We start from the raw sequence: 12,014 nt of genomic DNA, 5'->3' as shown, positions 1-12,014 counted from the left end.
TGTATTAACTTTTATTTTCTGTATTTTGACTGCTTGTATGTAAATGCACCACATGTGTACCTGGTGCTCAGGGAGATACCAGAAGAGGGTGCCAGATGCCCTGGAACTGGAGTTACAGATGGTTGACCTCCAAATGTGTGCTGAGAGTTGAATCCTCTGAAAGAGCAGCAAGTGCTCAAGCCCTGAGCCATCTCTCTAGCCCCTTTAAAATATTTTTAATATTTATTTATTGTGCATACAATATTCTGTCTGTGTGTATGCCTGCAGGCCAGAAGAGGGCATCAGACCTCATTACAGATGGTTGTGAGCCACCATGTGGTTGCTGGGAATTGAACTCAAGACCTTTGGAAGAGCAGGCAATGCTCTTAACCAATGTTTACGAGAGTATTTTGCTTGCATGTATGTATATGTGTGTGTACGTGAATGTATGTATACATACACTATGCGTGTGCCTGTGCAGGTCAGAAAAGCCGTCTGATTATCTGGAACTAGAGTAACAGGCATTTGTGAGTCGTCATGGGAGTCTTGGGAACCAAACATTGGTCTTCTGCAAGAACATTGCTAGGCACCAGCACCCAGATGCACCTCCCCATTCCTTCCAGGGAGTGTTTGGTTCCTGGCTTTGCTGTAGTAAATGTTCTAACCTGTTACATGTCATCAGTAGATGGATACAAGAGGAAAAATGATTGGGTTGAAGGGCATTTTTCTGTTAGTCATTTTGTAGATGTTAGATGCCCCCCACGGAGGATGTGTTGAGTCTCCAGCTAGAAGAGCTGAAGGATGGGGCCCAGCGGGTATAAGCCCTGTATTCAAATGACACCTGGCTGGAACAAGCCTGTGTGCTGTGTGCTGGGTTTAGCTCACTCGAGAATTGGCTCTAGCTGGGCCAGCAGTGAAGACACCTGTCCAGATAGACAACCCACGGATGCTCAAATGCAGCCCCCCACCCCTTCTCTATGAATGTACTCTTGGGAATGAACAACCCTCTGTAGCAGACCTCCCTCTGAACACCCTGTCCTTCCATACTTTCCGGGGTGTCTAGTTTGTCTTCCAGGAAAACCAGCTTGTGAGCTTGGGGCTCCTTCTGTCCTCGCCCCTCAGCGGCAACTTTGAGAGGCTCCTGTGAATCACAGCTCCTCTCTCTAAATGTCCATCAGTCACTTATCCAGAAGCACTCGTTGACCACCTATTTTATGCCTGGGATATACAGAGTACTGGAGTACCAGTGGTCCCTGCCCTTGTAGCTCCCTGAGGAGGGATGCTTTCACAGTCCAGCTCAGCCTCACTCTACACTGACTGACCACCAGTTCCCAAGCATGTGATCAGAAAATGAGCCCAGTGCTTCAGCCAGACACAAAAAGGATGGCTCAACCAAGTCACCACAAATCAGACCTGTGATTTGGCAGGCAGCCAGGACAGGGAAGAATGAGAAGAAAGAATGTCCGTGAATTGGGCTCTAGGATGTCCCTTAATGAGAATCCAGGTGATAGCCAGGCAGTGGGGGCCCACCCCTTTAATCCCAGCACTTGGGAGGCAGAGGCAGGTGGATCTCTGTGAGTTCGAAGCCAGCCTGGTCGATAGAGCAAGTTCCAGGACAGGTTCCAAAGCTATAAAGAAAAAATAGCAAAACAAACTAGAATCTTAGCCGGGCGGTGGTGGCGCATGCCTCCAGCACTCGGGAGGCAGAGGCAGGCGGATCTTTGGGAGTTTGAGGCCAGCCTGGTCTACAAGAGCTAGTTCCAGGACAGGCTCCGTAGCTACAGAGAAACCCTGTATCGAAAAACCAAAAAAAAAAAAAAAAAACCAAATAAAAAAACCTGATTCTAGGGGAGATGGAGGCTGGACTGAGCTGAGTCCCCAAGTCCTGCCCCTGGCTTAATCATCTCAGCAGGTGGCACTTATAAAACAATTTCAAAGACTGTCCAGAAAGTGGCTACAGCACTATTCTAGGCAAGAATTGTCTGTTACAAAAGGTGCCTGGGAACCACAAGGATCCCAAGGCCCTGCTGGAGATGCACAGAGCTGGCATCACAGGAGTCAAGCGATGACTGTGCCAATTGGGATTGGCCAGGATCAACAGCAACAGCAGGAAGAGAGTGAGGAGGGCTCACCCTGGAGGAGGGGCTTGGGGCCCAGCTGGTGAGCACTGCTGAAGCTTTTAGCCTGGAGTGAGGGCCTGGCCTGATGTGCAACCAACACCCGCTCCTTCATGTCTCCTCCATGCTCCCCATGATGACCAGCAACCCTTCAGTCTGGTAACTGCATGTTGATATCAATTCAGGGAGTCAGTCCTTCTCAGCCCTAAGCTGGTGCCTTTGGGGAAACGAGGTGCACTTGCCCTCACTTTGCTGAGTTGTGAGCAAAGGGGCCGTTCAAGGCCATCGTTACTGAGACCTGTTGTTGTCCCTGAGAGGGAGAGGTCTGCCAATGATGGCATTACCTGAGCATATGGATCAAGCTAAACCCGAGGCCGTCCACCCTGGGCTTTCGCTGAAGCCTCCAGCACCTATTAACTGGTCTCCTGGTGTCCACACTCCCTCATGTTCTTACAGTTCCCAGATACTGGCTACACGTGCCTCCTGTCCCTACAACTCCCCACCCTACTCCAGAGTCCCTCAGCTATCTTCTAGGCATTTGGACCCTTGTTCTTGTTGTCGCCTTAGAATCTCACAGCATTTCTGAAGTTTGGTCCACCTATGTAGGTGGCTAATTCCACAACTCTCTAGGACCCGTGTTGTCATTCCCCTCATGTCCAGTAGGGTGTGCTCTGAACCAGGTGTTATGACCTCGGGCTCCCCCATCTTCCAGATCCGGGAGATTGACTTTCATCCCGTGGGCAGTGGGTGAATACTGTGACTTTCTGGGCTGCTCTGTCTCACAGCACAGCCACTGACCTTGTGCCGCGACTGAGTACTTGGAATTTAAGGACTGTATTTTCCCATTTTATTTCGTTTTAGGAAGACTCAAATGGCCACACTTAACTAGGGTTCAGGCCATGTCCCTGGGAGAAGTTGGAGACCTGTGTGTATGGCAGACTCACAGATGATCCTGACACTCAATTCCATTGAGCCTGGTTATCTACAACCCCTCCAGCAACTCTGATAAAGATGAATTGGAGGAAGTAATGTCTAGCTTGTTTCTCCCTTGCAGGCTACAGTTCCCCTTCCTTCCCTGCAGCCCTTCCGGAGGCCAGGGAACTCCCTGAGCTAGCCCTTCTTGAAGTCAAACCCAACTTTACCCTGGATTCCTCCTTGGCTGGAGGCTGGGTCCAAACATACACAGTCTGGAAGGTTGACCTGTGGGACATTTGGGATCCCCTGGACTTTGGGAACAGAAGATGCTGCCATCTCAGCTGGTCCATGATGCCTACGTGTTCTCCTTTGGCCAGACACCTCAGGGTCTCTGGAAAATACACTTAGAGTGCCCAGAGGAGTGGCCTTTACAAGCAAGTCCAATGTCAACAGCAGGATACCCGACACTGACATTCATGCTTCAGCCTGTTTCGAGTCTGCTCTGTAGAGCTCAGAGCAGGACAGAGGACCTATAGAACTATGCAGAAAGAATCCTCTTGGTCTACAGAGGGGGCTAGTGCATTGGCCTTCCTCTGACTTCCTTCTCTTTCTCTCATCCCTTCCCCCACCACATCCAGGAGCCCTCAGGCCTCCCTTTAGGCTTCAACCACACAGAGGGTGGCACCAACTGTCCCCACATTCTAACACTGGGTCTTAGCTGACCCAGAGTCACATCATGGCTATGCTGTGAGCTACAGGGCCTTGCCAACTACAGTCTGTCATCACCTAGGTGCTGCCTGCCTTGACAAGGGGCTCAGCTTGAAGTGTGAGCTCATGGGGGGGGGGACTTAGGCATCAGGTAAGGCATTTGTAGAGACTAGTGCTGTTCTTATGAGGTCCCAGCATGAATACATCTGACTCAGACGCCCAGGGGTTTGTTTCCAGCTCCTTCCGCACACATCATGCTACTGCTTGCCTCTTTCACGGGCCTCATGCACTGCTGAGAGCACTAAGATCCCCATTCTGTGGTCCCAAGTAGAGGATATTCCTGTCTGCCAGGAGGACTCTCAAACAGGAAAGAGGGGCTGGCTCAGTTGCAAGCTTGCAATCCTGACTTGGAGAGACTGTCCTTTGTCACAGGTCCCCAGGCCCAACCAGCAGATTCAGAGTCCAATGATCAGAGCCCCAGGGACCGGGGCCTGGACCTGCACAGAGAAAGAGTTTGATGACACTGCCCATTCTCCTTTATCAGCCCCTTTGACCTCAATCCCTGGGAACCCAGTACAGCAAGCCCTGGAAAGGCAGGGCTCCGGGTTCAAATGCCAAAGCTGTGATTCTGCCCTTTTGCTTGCAAGTAGAGAGAAGGGCAGAGGTTGTGAGGGCCTGGAGGTGCCCTAGAAGGTTCTATGGCCACAGATGGAAGTATCGGCAGTACATGGGCCTAGCAGTGAATGAGACAGGGTCCTGAATTCTGCAGTGTCGTATATGGGTACATCTGCTGAGCTGGTGATGGCAGATTCCCCGGGGACTCCAGCCCTGCGGATCTTGATCTGGTATGGAAGTGAGTAGGCTAGGCTACCATTTCCTAGACTGATCTCCCACACCTCCGAGGGAACTTGCTTCAATTTTCACATCTCTGAAACAGTGAAAGCCGGGTTTCTTTCTCAAAGGGCCATGGGGGTTCTGTGAAGCTTGGTTCTCCCAGGGCATTCTAAAGTCATTGGAACATTGGAAAAGCTGCCCGTGGGCTCTGCATGCCACTGGAGCTTTGCTGTAGCAAGTGAGAAGGGTGAGATCATAGACAGGGTTGGCACCCACATCTTTCCAAGCCAGGTGCCTCCTTACTCGGGATCCTGCTGGCAGGCCAGGCCCTATGAAGCAGAATCCAGGATGGTATCCCCCTACCCCTGAGAAGGCAGGCCTCCTGCCCAATCTGTTCTGCTCTCTCTATTCCTTGCAATAATTGTAATTTTTATATATATTTTTTGAAACAGGGTCTTGCTTTAGCTCAGGCTGAAATACAACTTCCTCTATAGTCCAGGTTGGCCTTAAATCACAACAGTCTTCCTGCCTTAGCCCCATGAGTGCTAGGACTGCATGTATGAGCCACCATGCGCACCTCATAGTGTCTCACAAGCCTCACCCCCTCACCACCTCTCTCAATATCTACCCTGATTGAGGGACTATTGGTAGTTGACAGCTTCTGGGAGAGGGGGAGACGGTTCTCTTTAAGGCTGGTGACCCCTGGTAGGTTGACCATGTTCCAGTGGATGTTGCCACACCCATAGATATATGGACAGCACAATTGGACATTTAAAAAAAATAAAAAGAGGAGTTGAAGTTGGGAGTGGAGAGATGGGGATGGATCTGGGAGGAGGTGGGGGGAAGAAGTAGGGGTGAGTATGACCAAAATGGACTTCAAACTGAAGTTATTCTTCCTTCCTTCTTTCCTTCCTCTCTTTCCCTTCCTTCTCCCTCCCTCCTTCCCTCTCACCCTCCCTTCCTTCTCCTTCTTTTCTTTTCTCTCTCTCTCTCTTTCTTTTTCTCCTCCCCCCCCTTTTTTTTAAAACACGGCTTCTCTGTGTAGCAACAGGATTTCTCTGTGTATCCCTGGCTGTCCTGGAACTCACTCTGTAGATGAGGCTAGCTTCAAACTTGGAGCTCTGTATACCTCCGCCTCCTGAATGCTGGGATATAAATATAAACATTCACCATGTTAAAAGCTTCACCGGCAGTGAAGAGCTACTTGCAGGTGAAGCGTTTGTGCAATTATCTGAATACAGTGTCAGCTGGGGCAGAGCTGGCCTCTTGATCTTCTTCGCTCCCCTTCCAGTAATCCTGAGGACTTTTGTTTTACTAACCTGTAGCTATGGCCTCTCCAGAGTCATGACCCTCTTCTCTGTTCCGTTAGGTCTGTGGCAATGGAGTCCCTCACTTCGGGCAGTTTAGAGGAGACCAGGTCCCTGGGACCAGTTCTGAGGCAGAGCTCATTTAGGGAGGCAGTAACCCCTGTCCTGGTGCAGATGTCTGGCCTGGAGCAAACAATCCAAACCTCGAGCTCGCCGGGCGGTGGTGGCGCACGCCTTTAATCCCAGCACTTGGGAGGCAGAGGCAGGCGGATCTCTGTGAGTTCGAGACCAGCCTGGTCTACGAGAGCTAGTTCCAGGACAGGCTCCAAAACCACAGAGAAACCCTGTCTCGGAAAAAAAAAAAAAAAAAAAAAAAAAAAAAAAAAAAAAACCAAACCTCGAGCTCCTCCCAGGGCACGCCCCACCCATGATCTGACTCTAGACTGTCCAGACAGAAAGAGGTCAACCTGAGGCCAGACAGGATAGGTGGACTGAGCCCAGCAGGGACCTCCTAAGTACTAGGGAACAGGATAAGCAGGTGATGTCATCCTCTAACAGGCTAGGTATGGAAGAATGTGGTGGGGGCTGCATACAGTCCTGGACAATCTAGCTTTCTAGCTATCGTCTGGCTCTACCTCTACCCAGAACTGGACTCTGAATGGCTGGAGTCCCCCTCCTCTATGATTTTGTCAAAGTCTAGGACTTGTTTCCAGAGGCTTGGGGGATATTGTTGGAGAGGTCCCCAAGCTCTGCCCCTCCCCCTATTTAGAGAAGCTTTCTGTTCTGTGGAGTACTGCCTTTGTTATGCGCCTGCCAGGAGGCCCCATGACACTCTCGCTGCAGAGAGCACGTGGCTGCCATTCTGGCCTCTTCCAGAGAGTGGCGCATCCCTGGACACTACAGCATCTGAGCGTCTAGTGGCATCGGCCTCCAGTTAGAAGCAGGAGTCACCAGAGCTTCTAGAAAGGGCTAGAGTCAGGAGCTGGAGATAAGTCACCAGGCACAATTCCAGGGTCGGTGATGTTCTCTCCTGCAGACTGGCTCCGAGCTACTGAGGGTAGGGCCAGGGACTTGTCCTGTGGCCCAGAGCTAAGTCACAGGGGAGACAGCAATGGCTCCACCCAGGAGCAGAGCAGACCCTGCAGTGCAGGTAGCCATGTCCTGGGCCAGGACTGCATAGATGGGCAGATCTTGGGCCAGTTGCGCCCCCTGTCAGAAGAGCAAGAACCCTCTGGGGCTACCTTCCTTGGGGAGCCTGCCTTCCCTGAGATGGATTCAGAGGATCTCCGGCTGGCTTCCTTCTACAACTGGCCATCCACTGCTGGAATTCAGCCCGAGCCATTGGCTGCTGCTGGCTTCTTCCATACAGGTAAGTCTTGAGGTCTTTCTGCTGTGGTCTGGCTGCTATTTATTACTGAGTTCTGTCCATCCCTGCCCTGAGGAAGGAGCTAATGAAAGGTAATCCCGTCATCACTGCTTGGCCAGAGCGTGGGGTCCACCCCAGCTAAAGTCACTATGAGATCCTGGGCTTGTGCTGGCCTTGTCCTGAGGGTCCCTCAGCAGGTGGGGGTTTCACTTGGATTCGATGGTTCTGCGGGTCCCCCACACTACTCGGGGATCCCCACTGCCGTGTGGGAGCCTTACAGACTTGGTTACAGAGGTGATTAGTTCCTTTCATTCCAGGACTCAACGAGACAAAATCAGAATAGCTTAAGCATCCTGATTTGTGCCCATCTTGTAGGTAATCCTCCAGGCTTGCCATGTACCAGGCTAAGACAGGGACCAACTCCAGACAAATCCTTTGAGTACCTGTTCTAGGTACAAACAGCCTACTCCTTTAGCTTGGACTGCTCCTCACTCAAGGTAGGGGTCAGATTCTGGCTCCTTCTCTGCCTGGCTGAGGAAAAAGAGGCAGCGAGACCCACTGAGGGGCTTTGTAAGTATGAACATAGCCAGAGAAACTGTCACCAGTAGGGCCAGTAGGGGAGGAATCAGTAATTTTCCTTACACTGGTCAATCAAGAGTCCACACTGATATAGGGTGACTGGACACTGGTTGTGATGGTTAATGGCTGGGACAGCTAGAGCATCCTTGAAAAAAAGTGTCCCTGAGGCCAATAGATGTTAGGAGGATTTTGTGGACTGTGGCTGTCTGCTGTGGGATATGCCTGTAAGCAGTCCTGTTCCCATGGTTGGGGGAGGGGCAGAGAGCAGAGATGAGGAAGGCCTGAGCCATCAAACCAAGCCTGGCTATAGACTGGTATGGGAGGAGTCACCTCCTTTTTTTTTTTTTTTTTTGGTTTTTCGAGACAGGGTTTCTCTGTGGCTTTGGAGCCTGACCTGGAACTAGCTCTTGTAGACCAGGCTGATCTCGAACTCACAGAGATTCACCTGCCTCTGCCTCCCAAGTGCTGGGATTAAAGGTGTGCGCCACCACCGCCCGGCTGAGGGGTCACCTCTTTATCCTGTCTCTAGGAATCCTTCTTGGATGCCTTGAATCTCCAGGCTACAGAAACTCCAAGCCTTTGGCCCTACCCTACCCACATGCTTTCAGAACAACATAAATGCTAGCTCAGCCTTTCCAGAATATTCTCCCCTGACACATACCCCAGGCATTGCTTTTATTTGCCTTTGAGACAAGAGAGATGCCCATGGTACCTTGCCCCCTTCTTGTTAACCTGCTGGCAGACCCCAGTCCTGACTGCCTGAGCTCTGAAGGTCATGGAGGAACACCCTGGGGGTGCCAGCTCGGTGGGGTTACAACCATGTGTCTCTGCCATACCCAGGCCAGCAGGACAAGGTGAGATGTTTCTTCTGCTATGGTGGTCTGCATAGCTGGGAGCAGGGAGATGACCCCTGGACAGAGCATGCCCGATGGTTCCCCAGGTAAAGGCCAAGTGGACTGATGCAGGTCTGATTAATGAAAAGGGCCCTAAAGAACTCTGTCCAGTCTTCCCATCTTCCACAGTCCCAGGATATCAGGATCTCCCTAGGGTAGCAGACAACCATGCTCTTCATGGAGCTCTCTCTGGAAGGGCCGCTATGGTGGGCATTATCCTGCTGCTATCGTTTTCTAGGTGCTCAGAGTCCATCTCCTGAGTCCCAGCAAGTCCCCCACCCCTGGAGATACAGCCCTGCCTGCCTGCCATAGGGTGTAATGGGCTCCATGGGAACAGAAAGCATGGCTCATGGGGCTTGAGTGTGGCAGTGGGGCTCTCAGAGTGCAGTCCTGCCTTCTGAGATCTCTTCCCCAGGTGTCAGTTCCTGCTGCAGTCAAAAGGAAGGCACTTTGTGGAAAGAATCCAGGCCTGCACCCCCTTACTTGGCTCCTGGGTAAGTCCATCTGAGTCCATCTGTCCTCAGGACTCGGGGTTGGCAGTCCCTTGCTTTGTTTACTTACGGCATTGATGGCTTTCCTGCAGGATCAATGGGAAGAACCAGAAGATACGGTCCCTGTCATCCCCTCAGGTGAGACACCCTGACAGAGAGCCCTTGCTGTTTCATTGATATTTGCAGCCTGTACATGGGTAGGACTGTTGAGTGCACCCACCTGCCAGTCAGCAGGGAGGGACTGTGCACACGTGCTGTGTGTCCAAGGCATAGGTCAGGTCCCACCGAGTGGTTGCTAAAGGCACCAGCCAAACCTGAGGATGTAGCTGGGCTGGTTCTGCTGGGCACAGTTTCTGAAAGCCAACCGAACTGTAAGGAAAAGCCTGTTGAGTAAAGCCACAGAGGACACAGCTTTCCAAATCTCTTCCCTGGGCCCTATGGGACAGGGGCCTGAGGTAATTCAGGAACCCCCAAGGGGACTTCTGACTTCAGAAAGCACCTGATGTGTTTGCTACCTTTGTGGACACAGGCAAATGGCTCCTCTTCCTAACTGTTGTGAGACATGACAACACACACCCATTTCAGAAGCACACGCGTCTGTGGGACACTCTGGTGCTCGGCGGGGCTTTGTCTGCCGTCCTCCCCAGTGATGGTAGCACCTCTAGAGAGAGGCTCTGAAAATGTAATATCCTTGTTGTTAGAGGGCCAGACCTTCCCCCAATGCCTTCTGGGAATACGCAGATGTGTGTACAGACAGAACATGCCACAGACCACCAGCCTTTTTCTGCACCCCATAGATCTTGGGATCTCTCTCTGTCTCTCTCTCTCTGCCTTAAAGATACCAGGGGCATCCGGGAATGGAGCCAGAGCCCAGCTGTGCCCAGCACAGCCCCTTCACAACTGATGGCTAACATGCTCCAGGAGGATGAGGGCCAGACAGTCAGGGCCAGAGGTACAGCCACCCCTTCTAGGCACTACTTGCCTTTCCTTGTCTCACTCCTCTGGGAATCCATCACTCCCTGTTTCCTGTCCCTCCCAAAGTGCCAAGTATATACTATCTGTGACTCCCTAGTCTGAGGGGCTTGGCAGGCAGAGTACACTGGTGGCAGGCTCCTTGGTGGCCTCCAGGAAGCTCATGAATGGCAGTGGAGTGCCATAAAAACCTTTCTGTTCTCTAGGACAGTATTGGAACTTAGTGGCTGCTAGACCCTCTTTGGGCGAGGCCTCCCTTCCCCACAGAAGCTAGGTCTTAATAAAACCCAATCCTACTAACTGTGAACAGCTCCTGCCCATGGAGGCCCTGAATTGTTCACATCCAGAGGAGAGACACAGCCCGAAGATGTCAGTGAGCCAGGTATAGTTGGGATCTACCTGAGGTGGATGGGTCACCTTCTTTCTTGGAGGAACTGCAGGGGGAACATGGGGGATAAGAGGGTGGGTCTGTGTAACAAGTGCATTCCCCTTGAGGAGTCCGTCTCTTGGGCCCTGAGGGTGCTGGTGACTTCTTGAGTCCCCAGGAGCTGGGTCTGTGCAGGAACAGCTGCGACAGCTGCAGGAGGAGAGAACATGCAAGGTGTGCCTGGATCGAGCTGTCTCTGTAGTCTTCGTGCCCTGTGGCCACTTAGTCTGTCCTGAGTGTGCCCCCAACCTGCAGGTGTGCCCGATCTGCAGGGTGCCTATCTGCAGCTGTGTACGCACCTTCCTGTCCTAAACCAGGTAAGGTGCAGGGTCTTCCAAGCAATGTTCCTCAGCCTGTGTGTAACCTCAGTGTCTTGCTTCCTAAGGCTGGCAGTAGCATTCTACAGATGGCCAGGCCACACTTCTCACTCCCTCCACCCGTCAATCCCACTGTTTGGAATCCTTCATAGGTGGGGTCTGAGGGAAAGAGGGCTGGGGGACACCCCTTGTCTAGCTGGTCAAGGGCCTCAACTAGGCTTGGAGAGGCTGACTTCAGGGGCACATGGGCTAGATTGGGGCTTGGTGGTCATGCCCAGGAGGGGGCACATGAACCTCAATTATTACATAAATGTATCACACCCCATCCTTGCTGAGAGATGGGAGCTATGGCCTTCTTATGCTCTCAGAGGTCAATGTGTCCCCAAGATGTGTCTGATAATTCTCTGGTAGAGCAAAGTAGTAGGCCAAGAAAGCCCCTGGAGCCAAGGACCTCTGACTCAGGCAAGCCTGATGAGAACAGAACTCACACTCATTCCTTTTCTCCCTCCAGGTACTGCAAGATGGGCACCCTGCCTGCCCCAACCTGTCCCAGACCATACAGTGGGTCTGCTGGGACACTCGGTATTGACCACAAACAAAGCACAGCGTGGAAGAAGAGTTCCTGGTTGGTGTGAGGTGTGCTCCTGTTGTAGCTTTGGGAACCTATTTGAAGATAATAAAGTAGAAGATCTCACTTCAGTGCTCAGCTAGGCTCTATACCAGATACCCCCGCCTCATCTTCTAGTCCACGCTGAGCCGGTCTATGCTGCTTCTCACCTGTCCAGTGTCCAGACACCTCTAATCGCTTCACAAACGCTCTTTCTGATCTCAGTGATCTTGCACTGTATTCTACCCTTTCAGAATAGACCGGCTTCAGGTGCCTCTTGAAACCCCACTTCTAATTACCCACAAACTTTTTATATTTCCTAAAATGGCAAGTGTTCTCAGGATGCTTGCCCAAGGTCCTTTTTTCTAAACAGAGTCATGTCTACGGCCATACCACCCTGAACGCGCCCGATCACGTCTAAACAGAGTCATCCACTTTCTAGAAAGAAGAGTCTATGTGGCATTCCTAGGCTCCATGTTTCACCCACGGTTCTCTCCTAGCT

The 12,014-nt window shown here is 51.8% G+C and overlaps 1 protein-coding gene across 2 annotated transcripts; it reads left to right on the top strand.

Moving 5' to 3' along the window:
• Positions 1–6,815: 6,815 nt before the first annotated feature.
• Positions 6,816–11,590, top strand: Birc7 (baculoviral IAP repeat containing 7). 2 transcript variants are annotated; one of them, XR_009057744.1, is made up of 8 exons: positions 6,816–7,229; positions 8,646–8,745; positions 9,114–9,192; positions 9,282–9,327; positions 10,028–10,141; positions 10,472–10,543; positions 10,724–10,905; positions 11,417–11,590. XR_009057744.1 is itself a non-coding variant. In XM_057781362.1 (8 exons), the coding sequence occupies exons 1-7, from the start codon at positions 6,881–6,883 to the stop codon at positions 10,898–10,900; spliced, it is 954 nt and encodes a 317-aa protein (XP_057637345.1). In that variant the 5' UTR covers positions 6,816–6,880; the 3' UTR covers positions 10,901–10,905; positions 11,417–11,590. The 2 variants fall into 2 exon arrangements, 1 of the variants encoding a protein (XP_057637345.1); XM_057781362.1 differs by having other exon boundaries at positions 10,707–10,905.
• Positions 11,591–12,014: the final 424 nt, after the last annotated feature.

Source organism: Chionomys nivalis, chromosome 9, assembly GCF_950005125.1.
Source record: "Chionomys nivalis chromosome 9, mChiNiv1.1, whole genome shotgun sequence".
In the NCBI taxonomy this organism is placed as follows: domain Eukaryota; kingdom Metazoa; phylum Chordata; class Mammalia; order Rodentia; family Cricetidae; genus Chionomys; species Chionomys nivalis.
Note: the sequence above shows the minus strand (reverse complement) of the source record. Positions and strands in the feature narration are given on the sequence as shown.